Genomic DNA, 22402 nt, shown 5'->3' with positions numbered 1-22402 from the left:
TGTTAATGAAATAATAATTTTATCGCTTACAATTGAGTTTGTTGTTGTTTTTGTTGTGAAAATATGAAAGAAAGAAAATTTTGGTCAAAATATGTCTAGGCTAATATTAGACTAGAAGAGGTGCTTTTTAATAATAATAAATTCAACACGGCATATCGATTTCCGTTAGTTCAGGTCGAGCCTTTAGACAAAAACTTGTCATTTGTACAATTTTTGCATTAAATATTCATAATAAGGAACGCGAAAGCTGTTCTAGACATTTTTTGTTACGCTATTAATTTTTTAACTTAATCAAGAATTTCATCGATCACCAGTGATTTTCCTTTTTTATAAGGTGAATGTCCAGAATCGAGACATTTTTTCATTTATTTCATCATAAATCCTTAAAATTTATGAAAAATTATTTTTTTTTTCTAAAATTTTCTAATTTTTAGACATTAATTTATATCTTGATCAAGAAATTAATTAATCACAAACGATTAATTTTGTTTCCTTCCTAAGAGTAATTGTCCATTTTTCAGAAATTTTGCTCATTTCTTATCATAAATCATTCAAGTTTGTTGTAATAAAAAAAGTAATAAAGAAAAATTACCTTTTGAACGACAAAAATCATAGAAATACGAACGTCTTTTGTTCTATGAGTTGAGTACTTTTCGTAGTATAAAATGACTTACTTGTCAAAGTAATGATTGCTCAAGGTCGTTCATGCAAAAAATTAACAGACCTAGATAAATGATAAGCTTGTTATATAACGATGACACACTCTCTCAATGGGAATTTTAAATTCAATTTTCTTGTGATTTTTCTTTTGTGAATGAAGCAAAGTTGTTTGTCAAAACTTTTCCTGTACAAACTTCTGCTCGTTTCCTTTTCATACGCCCCATACATAATGTTAACAACAGCAACAACAAAAATATGTCAATTTCCTTCCGTTGTCGCTGTTTCCTTTTTATACTCTCTCAAATATCATCAAAGAAAAAAAAGAATTGGTCGTGCGACATTCTAATAAAAAATAATTTATTTCCTTATCAGGTTTTTTGGCAAACTATGAAAACTGTCTTGCTGAAAATCTTTGCCGCAAAAGAGACAAATTAATTTATCGCAATAAATTTTCAGCATTTTTGTCAAGTTGGAGGGTAGTAAAGTTGCCGTTAGTGAAAGAAAAAGTTATTATGGGAGATGAAAGGAAAGATCGTTAATTTTTAGTGAGATGAAATGTCTTTGTGTTTGACAGAGATGTAGATAAAGATGTTGAAAAGGGCTTTCAGACCTAAATTTATTTGATAAAAGTAGTTTTTGTAAATCTTTTCGTTTTATAAGAAAAAATTGTAAAAAGACTTACTGAAAGTTAAAAAAAGTTTTAGTGCATTCTAGAAAAAAAAATAAATTTCTCTAAGGGCTATTGTCTGTCCGTATTCCGTAGAATCGTTAAAAATCAAGTAATCTGCTTAAATATTTGGATTTGAGTACAAATTTGATCAAAATTTGTGAAACTTAAGTTTTGCAATTATCATAAATTGTTTTGTGATGAACTCGAGATGAACTGGATTTCTTTCAAGTTCATAATATCCTGTTATTTACCATACTTTATCAACTTTTACGTATATATCTTTATAAAATGGATTAAGAGCTTTGTAAAATGAAATTAAATTAGACTAATGATGAACTGAGAAGAAATTCTCTCGGTTAAATTACTTTTCAGTTATATGCTGTGAGTAAAGTCCTTTGATCACTTGCTTTCAATTTAAAAAAAAAATGTTTGGAGGTATGTCTTTTAATAAATATACATTTGATGTATCTGAAAGTATATTTTAAATTACCAAACACCTGAGGCAAGCATCTGTTTTAGTACGTTCAATTTGGTTCATTGGATCAAGTCAACACTTTGTATTTAACTGCCTTCTTCCAATATGTCAATATCAACTGGGTTCCTTTGGTTGAAGCCTTTTCTAAGCCTTCCACATGAACTTTTAGCAGAATTTTTAATGAACAAAGGACTCATAAGATCCACTTCAGGCGGTCATAATGGATTGGCTTGAGTTGCAATCGATCCGCCACATCCGAGCCATAAGAAAGAGCAGTTAGTTGAAGCAACGCAGATACTTAGTAAGATATTATGAGAATGTTCTTAGAGTTTGTTCACGTTCTAAATGTTCCTAAATGTAATTTTTGGTATGTACTAAAACTTTAGAGTAGGGTAGGGTTCACTAGACATAGTCTTGTATGGCTCGCACCGCGGACTTCAAAGAGTCCTATTGTACTTCATACTGTAAAATCGTAAGCTTTCTCAGTAAACGCCGAGGAATGGGTCTTAGCTTTTTACTTGTCAACTCAAGCAGGTGCCGTCAAACTTCACTCAGCTCTCCCAGAAGGTCCCAAATGGTTTCTAAAAGATCTCAGTAAATTTGGAGTCAGAAAAGTTTTTCATGATTTCAAGTCTCGAAAGTCAGACGCTCTTCAGTTAGATACGCTAACCATTGTACTAAGCTGGCTCTCTTTCTAAAACTTTAACTTAATACCTTAATTTTACTTGTTTAACGAAAATGCGCTCAAGTTGATAACTTTTTAACTCCTCTAAGATTTTAAATTTCTAAATCTGAAAAAATGTTAGGAATTTACTTTAAATATTTTTATTTTTATGGAATCTGGTTCATCCTCTGGTGCCTGAAAAATAAAAATAAAAACATTAAAAACAACAATGTTACATTATGTAACTTTTTTTTATGTCAGAAGCTTTAAAAAGGATAACATTTTATTTCACGTACCTCCTTAGTGACGCAAGAAAACCCAGATTTAATCCCTTTTGTTAGTCTTCTTTAATCACAAATTTATAAAATAAAAGTAAATTGACATTGAACAAAAAAAAAATAAATAAAACGGGAAAACATTTTTCACGTTGTCAAGCAATCGAATCAAAAATCGTTAAAAAGTAAATATTTTGTCAATTTCATATTTATTTACTGCACATCCTTTCAACTCCCCTCCTCGCTTCGCAGTAACTTCAATTTGTAATTGTGGCGTGGCATGACATGCCAATTCACAAATAATATAATGATTATTCAATAAATAAAATGTATAAAAAAATGTTGTGCGTTTCAGAGGAAATCTGAAACAGAAGGCCCGCAGAGTTGTGACATGACAGTTGAATACGAAATTTGCTCGTCATCTGTTCGTTTCGAGAAATTTAAAGAATTTTCTCTGTCATTGTTTCTCTCTTTTTTTTTTGATGTTTCAAGCATTTTCGTGAAACTGAAACAAGAAGCGAATGACATGAAACCTGCATAATTTTCTTTCCTCCATTCTTCTTTATGATGATGATTATTGTCCTCATGCCATGCCTCGCAAAAAAAAAAATCGTTGAAAAAAATAGGTCTCAGTGGTTTATTTACTTTTTTTTTCGTTGCCTCAATTTTCGCGTATATTTTTACTCCAAGCAAGTGGAACAGTCGACGTATCACTTTGTGACATCCCTTCGACTGCTATTAATATGGATTCAACAGAACGACGGGGAAAACATTTTTCGGGCATGTAGCATGAACGAAAGGAAAAGTCAATTGCAGTCACATTTTGACAAAACACTCGACAAGAACTTCGACGTAAGTCTCTCTTGCGATCTGAAATTGTTTTAGAGAAAATTATAGTTTATTAAATGAAAAGTGGTCAGACACCTGTTAGATTTTGAATGAGAGACGGAAAAGTGTTAATACACAAAATTGTGTGCTATTATTTTAATCTGTTCAGTCGGTCGTCTGCCAATTTTCCATATTATAATAAAAATAACACCAATTTAGCGTGTCTTGGACTGTTATTGTTTAAAAAAAAGTTGTAGAATTTCTGTGCTATGAGTAGCAATTTAGTGCAGTGTGTAAATATTTAAATAGGAAATTTTTCAAAACGTATCGTGGACGATGTGATTTATTTTTAAATATCGTGCCAAATGGTGGACCTCCTTTTATAATTGGTGAGGCGTTTCATTTAAAAAAGTGTATTTAAAGAGTTTTTATCGTCTATTGAGCAAATGTCTTTTTTTGGGTCTAAAAAAATAATTTAATTTTAAATAAAAATTTTTTGGGGGTTTAATTAAAGGTTAATTTAAAAAAAAAATAAAAAATGAAAATTCTAAAAATATTAAAATTAATTTTATTTCCCCTTAGGCGAATAAATTTAATATTTTAATAATTTTTAAAAATTTTTGAAAAAAAATTATTTTGGGCACGTGACCTAAAAAAATTTTTCTTTTACATTACAATAGGAAATGTCTTTTTAGAGCGAATTTCTTTTGTTTTTTTTTTGTATGATTTTATCGCCTTACTAAAGCAGGTCGGTTTAAATAAAAAGAATTAAAATTTCATAACAAATGATCAAATTTTAAAATTAAAAAAATTCAGTTTAAAATAAATTGATATGTTAATAAATTTTTTTATATCTTTTTTAATTATTTTTCGTTTTGAAATAATTTTTAATATTTTTTTTTTCTTAGGTACCTCATATTTTTTTTTTATTTAATAACAATAAGAAATTTTAAAATTATTTTTAATTTAGTACAAAATTTATTTTTCATAATTTTTTAATTTATTTTATTTTTATTTAAAAATCTTTAAAATATAAAATATTTTGAATTAAAAAATATTAATATACTTTTTTTTTAATTTTTTTTTGCTTAGAAAAATATTTTTTATTTATTTATTATTTATTTTTTTATATTTTACATATTTTTTTAATTAAAAAAGATATTGTTTTATGTTTATTTTTAATAATTTTTTATTATAATTTTTTTTAATTATTTAATTTATAATTTTTTAAAAAATAAAATTTTAACAACAGTTTTTGAATATTTTTAACTGATTTTTTTTTATTTTCATAAATTATTTAATTTTTATTTATATTTCCACGTAAGTTTAATTTTGTTTTCAACAATTGTTTTTATTTACTTCGAATTGCCAAATAAATTCAAAGAAATTGTCATTTCTTAATGTTTTTTTTTTCTTTTCCAAAAATCATTTCTAGCTTAAGAAAACAGAATTCTCATAAATTTTTGATTTAATAACACAAAAAACATTCCAAAAAGCGATCACGTCCTGTTTTTCTGTAATTCCTTCATATGCGCTCAAGTCACGTTCCTGACGAAAATTGATTACCACTTCCTTAATGTATTTTTTTCGGCTTAAAAGATTTACAAATTTATACAATTTCCGACAATTTCGCACTTTGAACTTCTTTCTTGGTGTCAGACACTCCCAAAGCCATTAACTTCTAAGTATTTTCTCTTTGTTTCAATTTTCACAGAATTTTCGAGTCAGTGTGAAAAACTTTAAACTACACTTTGATTAGTTTCACAAAAGTTTTTAACGAAAACATTTTCATGTCTAAGTCTCATAAAATTACTTGATGCACATAAATTTTTATTGTTATGAATTTTAACAGTTGCACTTTGATTGTTTTGTTGCGAATTACTCGCTTCTTCATGGGTGAACTTGAAGTGTGTTCTTAACAAAAAAAAAGGTGATTTACGGTTATCAGGTGTCATAAATTCCGTTTTTTGCCTTGACATGATTACACTTTCGGGACGAGACGATATTTCTTGATGTCCGTGAAGGCGGTGGATCTCTTGACGACTCCACTGAGGATGAATTCACGTTCTTTGATGAAATTGTGGTAGGAATTCACCGTCCACCATAATGCTGCTTTAAGAACTTTTCGAAAAAATTCGATTAAATTATTTTTTTTTTACTTTTTTAACATAACTTACTTAAAATTAAAATTTCTTTGATTCGTTCTCCGGTTCCTATCATTCCATTTATCGATTTGTAGCAATAAAAAGTCACAAAAAGAATATTTATCTCGAAAATAGTCCATAGAAAAATCGCTATCGGGGTAGATTTTTGCTTCCAAGTCCCAAAAAGTAGGGAAAAAGTGGCAAGAAGAGTCACAGCTCGCAAAGAAAAGTTCACGGGAACATCAACACTTGAGAAAAATGGCTCTGGACGTTCGTAGAAATTAATTTGTGTCAAAATTAGATGAAAAATATCGTCAAGGATGAATAAAAGTGCGATTGGATAGCACACGTGACGGACTTTTATCTTCCTCGAGAGTCGTGGCTCAATGAGATCAACCACTTCTACCTCTCGAACGTCCAGATTTTCGTTATAAACCATGTTCTGAACCGTTCCGTGCAAGAATTAGTGACAAACTGAAGAAATAAGAAATGAAACAAGAAATAAAAAAACTAGTTTTATGCGATCTCCAGCTGGAGTGAAGCCATACAGAGCAGGAATGTAGCTAAAAGGGGTTTGAATTCCCAAAATTTTTAAATTTTTTAAGATTTTTTTTAAATCTAAATTTTTGTTAAAAAATTTCTTTTTGAAGAGAAAATTTAATTTTTTTTAAATAAAAATTAAAAAAAAGTAAAAATTTTTGAAAAGTTAAATTTTTTAATTATAAATTAAATTTTTAAAATTTAAAGAGCAATTTTTTAGATTTTTTTTTTAAATTTGTCTCAGTTTTTAAAGAAAAAAAAAAAAAAAAAAAAAAAAAAAAAATATTAATTTTAATTTGTTGCATTTATGTATAATTTTAACTTCAAGCCTTTGTAAAATTTTTTTAGAAAGTTTTTTTTTAAAAATTTAAATTATTTTGATTTGAAAAAAATTTTAAGAGCATTTTTTAATTTTTTTTAATTTACTAATTTTTTCTAATTTTTTATTTCCAAAAATTTCAATTTTCCTGATTTATTTTTTTAAATTACTCTAAGAGAAAGATTTTAAAAATTAGGTTAATTTTCGAATTTTGCCCCTTTTTTAACAGCTACACTCCTGCTTATCATTGCAAAATCTCTCAATTGACCTTGAAAATTTGATAAATCATTAGCATTACGAGATATGTTCTTTATTTATATTTTTTTTAAATTAAGTGCTAAAACCAGCTCATGCAAGGTAAAAAACCACAATTGTCACGTAAAATCCGATTAAATGCTGGTTTTTTGTCCTGGTAATCGATATCTTATGACCTTCGTGCATGCCGTTGATCGTTTCACGATGCCTCGTTCAACGCATTCTTTCTCTTTCACGTAATTATGTTGCGAATTTATCATCCACCAAAGAGCGCATTTGATGACTTTTAATAAAAAATAATTTTTTAAGTAATTTTTTAGAGTTAAAAATTAATTTCTTACCGAAAATTCCCCACATTTGGTAATTTTCGCCGTATTTGAGCATTCCTTCAATTGCTTTGTAGCAATAAAATGGAATGTAGATCATGTTAACTTCAAATTGGGTCCACAAGAATACCGCAATTGGTGTTGATCGTTGCATTTGAATGCCGTAAATTAAGACGATAGCGGTGAAAATTGATACGACTCGTAATGCCAGGTTTAGGGGCCATTCTACGTGACTGTAATAAGGGTCTGAAAATTTTTAATTAATTATTATTTAATTGTTTTATTTATTTTTTTTTTATAAATTTATTCGTGTTATTAATTTTGATCTAATTTTGTTAATCACATTTAAAAAAAAATGTATTTTTAAAAATTATTTTAAAAATTTTTTTTTTTTTTTATTTTTTCTTAATTTTTTGATTTTTTTTTTAATTTTTAATTTTTTTTTTATTTAAAAAAAAAATATTAAAAAATTATTTTATTTTTTATTTAAAAAAAATTAAAAAAAAAAATATTTTTTATTAAAAAAAAAATTTAAAATTTAATTAAATAAAAATTATTAATAATATTTTTTAAATTAAAAAAAAATATTTTATTTAATTTAAAAATAATTATTTTTTTCCTAAAATAATTTTATTTATTTTTTTTTATATTTTCAATAAAAAAATGCCAATTTTCAATAATTTTTTTAAACAAATAATAATTTATTTAAAAAATCTGGTTTAAAAAAATTTAAAATATAATAAAACACATTTCGATTTTTTTTTCAACTTTAATAAAGAAAATTAAAATAATTTTAAAAATTAATTAAATAATAATTTTTCTCACCTGATCGTCCAAAATAATTAATATTCGTTAAATAAAGTTGTCCAGCATCTTCAGCGATAAATAAGAGAGCTGCCAAGTAACATAACGGCCTAATCTTCACTTTACCAATTTTCGGTTCATACAGGATTTTTTCGGTTATGTTGACTGATTCGTCTAAATCGTACACCATTTTTTCGTTATTTAATCCTAACCTTCTGCTGTGGCACCCAAAATTCGACTGAGCTGAAAAATAGATTTGTTTGTCCGTTAGCGAAGATTTTTTTAAGGTGTTAATTTTTCTAGTAACGACTGCCAGTGTTTTAGATAATTAATAATCAACAATTTCATTTATTTATCGAACAAAAAAAAAGGGCCAAGGTTTTTTTTTTATTTTTCAAAGAACATTGTTAACCAAGTTCTAAGGTCTTGTTTTGAAAAAAATCTTTATTTTAAAATAAAAAAAATATTTAATGCCAGTAACACGCGAATTTATTGACTCCGTGCCATTGTTAGATGCGAAAGCGAATTAAAAACCAAACAAGATCCAAATTAGACTGGTTAAGTGTGAATAAATCGCACGTACAAATTCAATTAGAGCCTATCGATGGTCGATGTTTGAGCGCACGATATGACGTAGTTGGTGTCACAATATTTTGATATTTTTGGGACATGCACGTGAGGCAACAAAAAATGTGAAAGAAAACAATCAAAAATAGAATCCCCCGTCATCAAGTAGACGTTAAAAGAAGGTAGGAGGGATCCTTTCTGAGTAAATTAATTGAAGTTGGTAAATATTTTGAAAAGAAAATAGGAGAAATTTGGAAGTGAGGGCATGTTTTGATTGTTTTGAAGCCGAAAAATGAATTTTTGGTTGTTATTTTATGAGAAAATTAGACAAATTTTTATAAATTTAAAAAAAAAAATAAATTAAAAACCAATTTTTTCGTATTTTTTTTAAAAGTTTTTAAAATATTTACAATTTTTTTTTTCTCAATTTTTTTAAACTTAAATAAATAATTTTTTTTATTTTAAATTTAAATTTAATTTTTAGAAATTTTTAAATTTTTAGAAATTTTTATCTTTATATTTTTATTTTTATTTTTATTTTTTTTTTTTTTTTTAATTTTTATTTTTATTTTTATTTTTATTTTTATTTTTATTTTTATTTTTATTTTTATTTTTATTTTTATTTTTTTTTATTTTTATTTTTATTTTTTATTTTAATTTTTATTTTTATTTTTATTTTTAATTTATTTTTTTTTTATTTTTATTTTTTTTTTATTTTTATTTTTATTTATATTTATATTTTTTTTTATTTTATTTTTTTTTTATTTCAATAAAAATTATTTTTATTTTTATTTTTATTTTTATTTTTATTTTTATTTTTTTTTTATATTTTTATTTTTATTTTTATTTTATTTGATAATTTTTAGAAACTTTATTATTTTTATTTTTATTTTTATGTTTTTTATTTTTAAACATTTTTTTCGAGAAATTCAATTATTAATTAAAGAAAATTTTTTTAAAATTTAGTTTAATTTTTAGTTCATATAATTTATAATTTTTCTATTTTGATGTGACTTATTTTTTTTTAAATTTGAGAAATAATAAAAATAAAAAAAATTTAAGTTTAATTTTTTAATAAATAAATTTTTCTTTTAAAATTTAAATTTTTTTATTTCAATAAAATATGAAAATTTAAGTGAAAATTTTTTCCTTAAATTTTTAAGTCTTTTTTTTTTGAAAAAAATTTTTCTTTTTTATTTTTTTTTTTAATATTTTTTATTAAAAATATCTCAAGGTTTTATTTTATTTATTTATTTTTAAAGAAGATTTGCTCAATTTTTACATGAACTCATACTAACTTTTCTTTCACTAATCCAGAGCTTGTGATTATTTCGCATTTTTTAGTCGAAAAATGTCTAAAAGTGTAATTTTCAAGGATCATTCTCACCTGAAACCTGCATGAGGTCTTCCTCAAAAGCAAAGAAAAAAATTTAAAAGTCAATTTTTCTGCTTGAAAAACCTACAAAAAAATTTTTTATCGTCCTTTTTGATAAAATTCATGCAAAACATAAAAAATATTCTTGATAAGACACGATTTCTATGCCAATTTTTCCCTCTATTATTTTATGCAAACACCGCTCGTTGTTGCTGTTGACATTGTGACTTGTGCGATATAATAAATACATCCATTTAAAAAAATAAAACTCAACACTAACGGCGGCGCTGCAAAGAAAAATAAAAGTTTATTGTTTTTCCTCGCGTCTCCCATAAATTTTTGAAACACAAACACACTCGTTGCTCAAGTGAAAAATTATTATCGATTTTTCTTTGTTTTTTTTTTCGTTGTAAGTTCATGCCGACATTTAAAAAGTACACCGAGACGTCTTACAAACAAATCGAGCACGCCACGTAATGAAAAGGAGCTCCACCGATTTAGATTAGAAATTTTTCGTGTGTTTGCGCGATGAGTGAGTGAATGAGTTGGAATTAATCGAATGCGAAACACCTGACGATTCAAAGAGCGTTTTAACACCTGAGACTCGAAGCTGATTCGATAACATTTATTTATTATTAATGTTAAAGGTAATAAAAAAAAGAGAGAGAAAGGAAAAAAAGAAGCAAGTTACATCGAGAAAAGTGAAAAAGGATGGATACAACTGACTCGGTAAGTGGAGTGACATCGCCATGAAGCCCGATTTTTCCTGATTTTTTATTGCAAAATAATTACCTTTCCACGCACGATTTTTTTTTGAAGGATTTGAAGTTAATTGTGGAGAATTTATTTTTGTGAAAATATTAAAAAAAAAAATTTATTGGAATTTAATTTGGTTTTTTTCATCAATTTTTTATTTTTTAACAATTTTTAAAATATATAAAATAAAATTTGAAAAAAAATAATAATTCAAAAAATTCTTATAAAATTTAAGGCTGATTAATTTTTTAAAAATTTTTACAATTTTTATAAATTTTTTTTTTTTTTTGAAATATTCAATTTTTCTCAAATTTTCCAAATTTTTTTGGACTAAAAATTCCAAAACGGCTAGATTTTATCATAAAATACAAAAAAAAAAAAAATTACAAAAATCACGAAGTTTTAAAAATTTATTAGTCACTTCTTATATTTTGTAATTTTTCTGGATTCTATGATAAATCTAGTCATTTTGGAATTTTTAATCCAAACAAATTTGGAAAATTTGAAAAAAATTGAATATTAAAAAAAAAAAAATGTTTTATAAAAAATGTAAAAATTTTCAAAAAATTTTAAAATCTTTAAAAAAATAATTAAAATTAAAAAAAAAAATAAAAATGAAGAAAATACGATAAAATATTTGTAAAGCTTTTGATTTTTTTAGAAATTCAAGGAAAAATTATTTTTGTTAATTTTTTTTTATTCTAAATTTATTTTTTTTTTAAACTCTATCACTAAGAACATTTCCAATAATTCAATTTTCGAACATTTTTAAGAAAATTTTTGTATTAGAAAAAAAATTTTGAAAAAAGTCTTTGAAAACTTTTCTCAATAAATTAAGGTTTTCGAAAATTTATAATTTTATGAAAATTAAAAATATTGAAAATTCTATACAAAAAAAAAAATAATTTATTAACTGAGAATTTATTTTTTTTAAATACTAAAATTTGTCTTTAATTAATTTAATTTAATTTATTAATTAATTTATTATTTTTATTATTAAGATAAATATGAAAAATAAATTAATTATATTTAAAAATTAAAAAAAAAAATAAATAAATAATAAAATAAATTAAAAAAATATTTTAATTAAATATTAATTGATTCTTAATTAATTATTTATTTTTTAATAAATTAATTGAAAATCTAATTTTAAATTAAATTAAATGAAAAAAGAAAATTTAAATGCATACAAAATTATTTTTAATGTGAAAAAAATATAAAAATTGAATATTGAAAAAAAAAAAAAATTCTTAAAAAAAGTAAATTTTTAGGCAATAAAAAAATAAATTAAATAAAATTAAAATTATTAAATAATTAAAAATTTTTATAAATTCGCGAAACACAAATTCTTCACAATTTCAGAAATTGCTCACATTGATGAGCTTTCGCGTTTTTTCATTGTTCTAACTTGTTGTCATGTTACTGTTTTTGTTATGTTTATGAGTTAACGACATGCGATATTCTTCCTGTTTTGATTTCCTTCTTTATTTAATGAAGTTGTACGAAAATTAGGTCATGTTAGTTTTTTTTTATTATTATTTTCTTTATCGGGTGGCATTTCATGGCAGCGAAACGTATCACGGAAATCGTTAATTACCAAGAATTTCACTTTCTCTAGATACGCCCGATGAACTACAGACCTCCGATGGAAGAGGTTCAACGGCCTTTGGTGCAATCTCAACCACAGCAGCAACCTCAACAACAATCTTATCAATCTTCTTATCAACCAAGACCCGAAGCAGCGGCGGCTAATCCTCCGCCTCCGCAGTCTCAATATCGACCAAATATGTATCAAAGCAATAATCCACAAAATATGAATTTTTCGCAATTTAATGCTCCGCAACCGACACAACAGGCCCCTATGGTACGCCCGATGGTTCAGCCATCGCCGAATATGAATTTCAGACCGAATAACGGGCCTTCTGAGCAAAGTCCTCGTAAAGAGATGGTTTTTCAGCCAAGACCGCAGCAACAATATGCTCCCGTGGCTCAGCAACAACAACAACAACAACCAATTCAACAACAATCGAATCAGTTTCAATACAAGCCTCCGAACACGTTCGGACCTCAAAGTCAATCGGCGCGTCCCATGCCAACAAATTTGCCTGCCAAATACGACGACGACGAAGATGGCGTAGTTTCGGGTCGAATTTCGACTCCGCCCATTGCCTCAAGTATCCAACTTGGCAATTTTCACAATGGCGGCGCCCAAAGTGCTCGACCCCAAATGCAAGGACCTCCACGCCCTCAAGCCCTCGAAATGACAAAACGCCAAGAAGGCCTTCGTTCGTCATCGGCATCGCCCGAACCGAAATTCCAAACGGCGTCTCCTGAGCGGATTTACTCGCCAACCCTGCGACAAAGTCCGCCAGCTTTCGAAAGACTTGCGTCGCCCGAACAATCGCAGCCACTTCAGCAGCAGCCCCAACCACGTGTCGTTCAATTCCAACAACCCCCGGAGCGCCCATTGCATTTCGATCCGAATAATCGCTCGCCCCCGAAGAATTTTTCGCCCGAGCCGAACATGTATCAGCAACCAATGCAGCAGCAACAACAACGACCTCCGGTTCATCCAACGACACTCGATTTGAGTCAAAATCACAACAAACCACATTATTCGCCCGTTTCGTTGAACAATTTGATTACGCCGACGCGTCCTCAGGCTGCAGCTGCAGCGTCGCCCGGCGTGACATTTCGCCTGCCTGACGAGACCGAGACACGGAAACGGAACGATGCCTTTCTTAAGCAGCAGCAGGTACTTACGCCAACCACAGAGACATTCCGACGCAGTCCGATGGCAACAACGCCCGAGAATTACCCAAGGGCATCTAACTGGGCAGCACGCCCACGATCCGTCGATCGGCGATATCGTGAGTAGATTTTTTTTACAGGAACAAAAATTTAACCTTTAGTTTTTACTTAACGAAAAAAAATATTTAATATTTTGAGTTTTTTCAGGGTTGCAAAAGTTATTAAGTTAAAAATACTTGACTTAAGACTTAAGCTTAAGTGCAATACTTAAGTCAAATTTCAAGTCAATATTGACTTATCTTACCAATAATTTTCAAAATTATCAAAAAATTTCGTAGAAAAGAAAGAAAACTATTTAATTTATTCTAACTTATGCTTAAACTTAAGCTAAAGTCAAAATTCGACTTAAATCACTTTTGACTTAAGCTTAAGTATAAAAAAAAGTTAAATATTTTTAGAATTTAACTCAACTTAAAACTTAAAAATTCAATTTATAAAAAATCTTAATTTTTCAAATTTTGTAATTTTTAGCTCAAAAATATTTTTTCATAAATATTGATGTATTGATTTAAATTCCAAATTATAATTGACTTTTGACTTAAGTTCATTAAGTTTTAAAAAATATCTTTTTTACTCAATATTAAGTCTTAAAGTCGTTTTCTTGAGCAAAAAGATTTTTGAACTTAACTTAATAAGTAACTTAAGACTTTTTCTTAAAAAAGCTTTTCTTTAAGTCACTTAAGCATTTAAAAAAAATTTAATTTTTCAAATTAAGTCTTTTAAGAAAACAAAAATCTTAATTTTTAAAATTTTGTAATTCTAAAAATATTTTTTCATAAATATTTGAATTTTGACTTAAGTTTATTAAGTCGAAAAATTTTATATTTGTTTACTTTTGTTTAACTTATTAATTTCTTCAGATTAAGTCAAAAAGTATTACTAAGTTAAAAATATTTGAAAAACCCGACTTAAAAAAAATAAATTATTTGAAAACATTCTTTTTCTTTTTTTTAAAAAAAAAAATTTAAAAAATTTTTTTTCCAAAATTTAAGTCGAAATTTCAAAAAAAAAAACTCATTTGACTTAATTCATAAACTTTTATTTAAACTTTTTTAAAAAAGAAATTCTAAATTTTTAAATGAATTAATGAAACTTTATGAATCTTAAGTTAAAGTTTAAGTCATGAGCATTTTTTAGTAAAAAGTATCAAATTTTAAGAAAAAATTTGAAATTACCGAAAAATAACATTTCCTTTCAAATTAAGTTTGAACTTAAGGATGCTTAAGTAAAACTTAAAGAATCAAAAATTTTTGTGTATTTTGACTCTTAATTTAAAAATTTTTTGATAATTTTTTAAATTTTAGAACTTCGACCAAATTTTTAAAAGAAAAACTATTGTTTAAAAAAGTTTTGACGTTAAATTAAGTTTGATTTAGTCAAAGTTTTTGAACTTCTTAAGTTTGTTAAGTTAAACTCTTAAGTTTTCTTAAGTTGACTTAAGAACAACTTATACTCAAATATTAGGGAAAAAAATTTTTTCTTCTGACTTATTCTTAAAAGTTAAAGCAAAAAGTAAATTTACTTTCAATGACTTCCAACTAAGTTTGATTTTAAGACCTAATTTTAAAAATCGATCAAAATCTTTCAACTTAATTCAACTTAAAAAAAAATATTTCACTAAAACCCTCTTTAATTTCGTTTCAGAAGGAGATAATGACAGTGGCGTCGATGAGTCTACACAAGAGAAGGTACGTTTCGTTCATTTCTTGACTTTTTGCTGACACGATTGATTCATTTGAGTAATTCGACATCAAGTTCAATGAACTGTGACATAATTCGTGTGTCGTCTTCTTTATCGGTTTTCGTCTATTTTTATTGCCAACAAAAAAAAATTCAAAGTAAAATGAGAAAAAAATAAAAAAAAGAACACTTGCATCGGCCGGGAATCGGACCCGGGTCACCCGCGTGGCAGGCGAGTATTCTACCACTGAACCACCGATGCTTCATGCGAAGACACCGAAAAAATCACATGTCCTCGATCGTCTCAAATTTTTTTTCATCTATTATTACTTTTTTTTTTTTATCGCTTCTCTCTTCATAAAAAAAAGCAAAAAAAAAATGAATTTTAATATTAAACATCTTTCGAAGCCACAAGCGAGGCAATGAAAAAAAAATTTGCAATCAAAATGTGTTAACAAGACATAAAATTACATCAGATCCGAACGAGATATGATTCGATCAATTTCTTTCGGAGCGCATCGTGCGATGATGTGATGGCACATAAAGCATTGTTATTAAATATATTTCACGATTCGTTGATCATTGTCGCAATAATCTGGAATTTTCAATTTTAAATCGAATTCTTAGTCGGTAGTTGGGCGTTCTCGAAGACGATTCGAAATTTTTTTTGTGGTTTTTTGTGTCAGGCGAGAAAATTCGCTCGGTTAAACATTCGGTTAAATGGTTAATTTGAAGCGAAAGGAGCGAATTGCGAAAAAAGTTCAGTTATTTCTGGAGAAGCAAGAGGAGGTCGTGTCATTTTTCAGGATTTTTCATCGGAATTTGGGAAAATTTTGATTTTTTTTTTTCTTAATTGCAGCAAGAAAGAAACGGTCACCACGCAGTGTCACCAGGATCACCAATAAAATCCAAAATTCCCGGGCTCCAAAGGCCACCAAACGGAAGTGTTACGCCACGTAACAATCGGTCCCGAAGTACATCCAAGCAACGATTGTCTCTGCATACGCCGGAATCGCCACAAGAAATGCCGTTGATTAAGAGTAAGTTGATTTTTTTTTCAAACTTGTCACTAAAAAATTAAAAAATTAATTTTTTTATTTAAAAATCTCAATTTTTGCCAAATTTTAAGCTTATTAATTTATATAAAAATTTTTAATTCATTTATTAATTTTTTTTATTTGTTTAAAAATTAATTTTAAAATAAATAAATAAAAATAAATTTTACTTTAAAGTGAAAAAAATAATTTTTTAAATATTTAAATTAAATTTTTATATTAATTTAAATATTTAATTTAATTATACAAAAAATAAAAATTATTTTTTTTTCTGAAATTTTTTTTGGCAGTTTTTAATCAATAAATTTGCATTAAAATTATTTTTAATTCAAATTATTTTATGATAAATTTTTTAAAAAAAAATAAAATTCAATCAAATAATTTAAATTAATTTTTATTTAATATTCAATTAAATGAAAATAATTTAAATGAATAAATATAATTTAGGTAAATAAAAATTTAAAAAAAAATAATCAATTTATTGATTAATTAAAAAAAAAATATTAATACATTTTTTTAAATTTTTGAATATTCAAAAAACCCTTTTCGATCTAAATAAAATTTAAAAAATATTTTAAAAAACACCAATCAGTCTTAAGAATTTTTTAATCAAAATAATTATTTAAAATTTGCTATTTTTATAATTTTTAACAAAAAATGTACATACAGAGTGATTCTTAAATCTTTCATCATACTTTATTGAACTTTATTAAACCGCTCATTGAACCTTTCCATACTTTATTAAACCATATTAAATTAAATTAAAAATTATATTTAATATTTTTAATTAATAAAAATTTTTTTTAAATATTTATTTATTTTTATTATACAAAAAATTAAAATTTTATTTTTTTCTAAGATTTTTATTTTCAATAAATTTGCATTATTTTTTTAATTTTAATTATTTTATGATAAAATCTTTATAAATAAAATTATTTATTTATTATTCAATTATTCGTATTATTTAAAATAATTTAATTGAATAAATTTATATAAAAATTCAAAAAATATTTTTTTTTAATTTTTAAATATTTAAAAACTTTTTTTAATCTTTGCGAAATGTAAAAAAAATATTTAACAAAATAACAAACATTCTTATGATTTTTTTAATTAAAGTAAATGTTTAAAATTTTTTTATTTATAAAATTAATTAGTTAAATATCTTTTATTTTTGCAAAAAAAAAACATTTAAAAATATTTAATTTAAATTAAATAAAAAAAAATTTTAATAAAAAATTTTAAAAAATTAAATTAGATTTATAATAATTTAGTAAATTAATTTAAATGAAAATTTAATTAAAAAATTTATTTCTTTTTAAACCAACAGAAGTCCCCATGAACAAGATCCAAGTCGGTTTCTCTCCGTCACCGAATTTGAAGCAAGTCAAGTCCCGCATTGGCTCCCTTGAGAACACCAGTCACAAGCCTGGAGGTGGAAATGTCAAGATTGAAAATCGCAAAATTGAGATCAAAGCAGCGCCCAGAATTGAAGCCAAGAACGATAAATACGTTCCAAAGGGAGGCGACAAAAAGGTACGAATTTGCACCATTTTTTATTCGCAAATTTATTATTTTTTTAAAGAAAAATTTATGATTTCAACCAAAAAAATATAAAAATGTAAACAGGTGCCATATTTAGTTGTGATCGTGTTGTAAATACATTTTTCTGCACTAAACAACAACAAAAATTTCAAAGTAGTCACAAAATTGCAATTTTCATCAATTCGTCAATTCAAAACATTATTTACTTGATTCAGCGAAAAAAAAACGAAATATTCATAAATAACGAATTATTTGTCGATATTATCGCAAGACACGCCAGTTTTGCATGCATTTTATTAATTTATTGCCAAACACAGACACAAAATACACACAAACAGCCAAATCGATCGCGGTGAATCCTGAAATATCGTTCGCGATACCCTGGCACGATATAATGCGAAGTAACAAACGGCGCTAACAGGTGATAATAAGTCATTTTTAGTGACCTTCAGGTGCTTTTCAAATTACGATGTCTGATAAAGTTTTAATGATTTTCCATTTTTACATTGTCACGATGCGATTCCGGCGACAACGACGACGACAAGAAATGAAATATTTTTCCGCAATAAGCAAGAATTTTATTGTTCGGTGACATATGGAATGCAAATGGAGGAGAAAAACGACAACAATGGAGCTTATTATTATTTTTTATGATACTTGCTCCATTTTATGTGTACTTTTGTGATTTTTTTGATGATAAATGTGATGATGTTTGATTTTTTTGTGGAAGTAATCCATGTTGATTATTACTTGCATGGAAAATATATTTATGATGAGGCATTTTTAGTGATTCATATTTATTATTAAATGTGAATTGCAAGCCTTATGTAATTTTTGTATTTTGTTGAATATAAAGTTCAAGAATTAATTAAAAAATATTTTTCAAAAAAAAAAAAAAATAAAATAAAATAAAAAATAAATAAATAAATAAAATAAAATTAAATTAAATTAAAAAATAATAAAAAAATACCTAAAAAAAATGGTAAATAAAATAAATTAAAATTTTATTTAAATTTTTAATAAAAAAACAAATAAATTTTTTTAATAAAATTTGAGGAAAAATAGTTTTAGCCTTTTTAAAAATTTATCTTAAATTTTTAATTAATTTAATTATCGTCTTCTAAGAAAAGACAATTTTTTATATAAATATTTAGATTTTTTGTAAAATTATTCTGATTTTTTTTGGCAATATTTTTAATTAATTATTTTTTTTATCATTTTATCTTTTTTCAACATTTTTTCTTTTTTTTAATACATTTTCTTATATTAAATTAAATTAAATAATTATTTAAATAAATAAATTAAATAATTATTTAAAAAATGAGAAAAAAATACCTGTTCTCGTCTTTTAATCAAATTAATTTGTGTGAAAAAATTGCAGAATTTTCTTTAAAGCCAAAAAAAAAAATCCTACTTAACTCCAAAAATGGCTTTTCTTATGTCACAAAAAGAACATTCTTTACAAAAACTGTCCTAAGGCTCTTATTTATGTGCTTTTTTGAATGAAAACCAATTTGTTCATGTAAATTTATTTAAGGAAAAGAGAAAAAGTCACTTTAACAAGGACAAAAATTACTTTTTGATAAACGACTGAAATGTTTCAATGACACAAAAGTTCATGAAACTACATTGAAAACAGTTTTAAATCTCAAAACTATTATGATAAATTGTTGTTCACTTAATAGTAAAAAATTGTACTGTTTGCTCTGCAATATTCTGAGTTTTATTGTTTTTTGGTCATAAATAAATAAAAATAATTAAAATGATCATAAAGTGCAACAAAATAATTTCTTAGAGTAGTAAAAAATATTAAAATTAGAATCACTTTGCAGTAAAATCTTAATTTATGGGAGCTTATGATTTCTAATACTTTTTTTATGTATAAAAAATTAAATTTAAATAAAAATTATTTTATTAGTTTTTAAATTTATAAAATAAAAAAATAAATAATTTAAAAAAAAAAAATTAAAAAAATTTTTTTTTAAATTTAAAAAAATTTCCCGAATATTTCCCGTAAAAATTTATTTTTTAAAATTATTTTTAAGTCAAAATGTCCAATGTCTACAGAGAGGGAAGTGTGAGAAATTTATTTTCATTTTGAAAAACGTATAAAAAATGAATGTATAAAAATATTTTGACTGGGAAAAAAATTAAAAAAAAATTCGTTTACAAAAAAAATAAAAAATAAATAAATAAAATATAATAAAAGTATGTGAAAAAAGTTTTGGTTTTTTTCAATATGGGATTGATATTATCAACGATAATTAATTTTAAAGTTTTTTTAAATACCTAGAATAAAATTTTTCTAATTAAGTCTTCAATTCAATTTTCAAAACTGAATTAAAAAAAAAATGAAAAACTAAAAAAAAATAAAAATTTTGAATTTTTAGATTTATTTTAAATTATTTAGTAATTTTATTAAAAATTTTCATGCAAAAAAAATATTTTTTAAATGAAAATAAAGAGAATAAAAAATATATAAAAATTAAAAAAAATAAAATAAAAAAATAGGTAAATAAAAAAAATATAAAAATAAAAAAGAATAAAAAAAATAAAAATTTCGCTCAAAATAATTCAAATAAAATAACAATAAAATTAGATTTTATTTTTTATTAAATAAAAAAATATCAAGTGGGAGTCAACTCAACTTCTAAGAAATATTCTCCCATTTTTGACAATGAAACACACAAAAAAAACTATAAACATACAATTCCATTATTACGATTATGTAAGAAATATGCAAATATCAGTCGTGATGTATTGTCTGCCGGAATTGATATGACAGAAATTGGTTAACCGAGAAAAAAAATGTATTATGTCAGAAAAGAGTCAGAAGTACATTTTTTTCCGACAACTTGCTCAATTTTCATGATGAATGGGCAAAATACAAGGATTGAACAACTGGAGATGGGACACGTTCGTTCCCGACATTCATCATTTATTTATTATTGCTTCGACCTTGGAGATGAAAAAGACTCCTTCCAACGTAAAATTTTTTTTTTATCAGTCAAGCATGGAATGGAAGCGATTCCACCGAAAAAATAAAAATCTTTATTATCACAATAAAAATTTATTATTTTTGATTGTACGTCGATTCGATTTTTATTTACGTGCGTCCGTAAAACGGGTTGACATGATGCCATAAACAACGAAAAAGAAAAAAAAATCAACCAATTATTACGATCTTCTTACACGCAACAATTTAGGCACTTTTTGCATTTTGATTAAACGTACAAAAAGTAGCGCTTATTTATTTATTTTTATCTTTTTTATTTGAATTTATTTTTTTTTTTGGTCTTCACGACACGGACAGATTATTAGCACGAAACTTCAGTGGAATGCAAAGCCAAAAATTGGCTCACTAGAAAATGCACATCACAAGCCGGGCGGTGGCGACAAGAAAATCGAAGAGCAAAAGTTAGACTTTAAGGATAAAGCGAAACCAAAAATCGGATCTCTCGAAAATGCGCAACACGTTCCGAAGGGGGGAGATGTCAAGGTAAGAAACTCCATTTTTTTCCGTTGGCTCGGTGAAGGATTCGTTCGTCTGAATGTTTGTGATTAACTGATTTCGTCAATTTTCTCAATTTTCTTTTATCTGAAATTTGCATGCCACTCATTTTTATTAAAGTAGCTAAAAAAAACGAAAAAATTTGCATGTTTCGCACTATCAATGATCTAAAAGGCGATCCGTATCGCACAATATTGGCAAGATAAGCAAAAATTACGATAAAATAGATAGACACCGGTCCAAATTATAGTTAGATAGTAATGTAATTTGATGTCAAATTGGCGCCTTTTGAGTATTTTTCTTTGACTTTTTTGACAATTTTCTGCTCTATTAATAGAAAATGGATGAATTTTTGTCTGAAAAAGGTTGATTTAAGACTAAATTTTTGACTTTAATGAGTTAAGCTAAAAAAATTGATTTAAAAAATAAAATTTTGTCTTTTGAAGAAATTTTTGAAAAAAAAAAATTATTTTTGGTGAAAACATGTAAAAATTATTATTTTAAAATTTAAATTTATAAAAAAAAATAAAAATGGTAAAAATTAAAATAAAAATAATAATTTTTGGGACAAATCATTAATTCTGAATCAAAAATAAAATTAATTAAAAATTTAATTATAAATTTAAATAAATTAAAAAAAATAATTTAATAACATCAAAAATTAGCTAAAAAAAAAAGAATTATTTTAAATTTTAAAGCAAAATTCTAAACTTTTTTTTAGCAGAGCTTCTTCTGCCAAAAATAAAAATTATAAAATTTCATCAAATCCAAGATATTTAAAAAAAAAAAATAAATAAATAATTCAAAAAACTAAAAAGTTTCCAAAATAAAAAAAAAATAAATGACCTAATTACTTGGAATTAAAAAAAAAAAAATAAATAAATAAATAATTTAAAATTAAAAAAAAAATAATAACTTCAGTTTTCGAAAATAAAAATTAGACTTGAGAAAAAAAGCTCTTTAATTTTTAGCCAAAACATTTTTTTTTTTATTTTTTGGAGATAATTTTTGATGTTATTAAATTATTTTTTTTAAATTTATTTAAATTTTTATTTTTTTTTAATTTTAATTTATTTTAAATTTTAATTTATTTAAGTTTTTAATTAATTTTTATTTTTAATTCAGAATTAATTAATTGTTAATGT

General features: G+C 25.0%; 2 protein-coding genes and 1 non-coding gene across 9 annotated transcripts in view; 1 reads left to right on the top strand and 2 right to left on the bottom strand.

Annotated features, from left to right (window-relative positions):
- LOC134834197 (microtubule-associated protein tau) overlaps nt 1-22402 on the top strand; it is a 42267-nt gene that overhangs the window by 13639 nt on the left and 6226 nt on the right. For 6 of the 7 annotated variants that reach the window (XR_010162150.1, XM_063848777.1, XM_063848780.1 and 3 more), the window contains exons 3-6: nt 15114-15157; nt 16009-16189; nt 17532-17737; nt 21060-21245. Coding sequence is in view for 6 of the 7 variants with exons in the window: in XM_063848777.1 (XP_063704847.1) it covers nt 15114-15157; nt 16009-16189; nt 17532-17737; nt 21060-21245 (617 nt within the window). In the remaining variant the exon portion in view is untranslated. The remainder of the gene's footprint in view (nt 1-15113; nt 15158-16008; nt 16190-17531; nt 17738-21059; nt 21246-22402) is intronic. The other variant, XM_063848776.1, reaches the window with a different exon arrangement.
- On the bottom strand, nt 6894-8307 carry LOC134835650 (uncharacterized). Its single transcript, XM_063850568.1, has 3 exons — nt 7982-8307; nt 7172-7402; nt 6894-7113 (listed from the first exon to the last, which is right to left on the bottom strand). The coding sequence occupies exons 1-3, from the start codon at nt 8148-8150 to the stop codon at nt 6965-6967; spliced, it is 549 nt and encodes a 182-aa protein (XP_063706638.1). The 5' UTR covers nt 8151-8307; the 3' UTR covers nt 6894-6964.
- Nucleotides 15341-15411, bottom strand: Trnag-gcc (transfer RNA glycine (anticodon GCC)). The gene has a single exon. It is a non-coding gene; the product is annotated as a tRNA-Gly (tRNA).

Source organism: Culicoides brevitarsis, chromosome 3 (genome assembly GCF_036172545.1).
Source record: "Culicoides brevitarsis isolate CSIRO-B50_1 chromosome 3, AGI_CSIRO_Cbre_v1, whole genome shotgun sequence".
Lineage (NCBI taxonomy): Eukaryota > Metazoa > Arthropoda > Insecta > Diptera > Ceratopogonidae > Culicoides > Culicoides brevitarsis.
Note: the sequence above shows the minus strand (reverse complement) of the source record. Positions and strands in the feature narration are given on the sequence as shown.

Coding starts and splice junctions, on each gene's coding strand:
- LOC134835650 (XM_063850568.1), bottom strand. CDS start 8,150: ATGGTGTACGATTTAGACGAATCAGTCAACATAACCGAAAAAATCCTG. Junction 7,403..7,981: donor TAATTATTTTGGACGATCAG/GTGAGAAAAATT, acceptor AAAAATTTTCAG/ACCCTTATTACAGTCACGTA. Junction 7,114..7,171: donor CCAAATGTGGGGAATTTTCG/GTAAGAAATTAA, acceptor TTTTATTAAAAG/TCATCAAATGCGCTCTTTGG.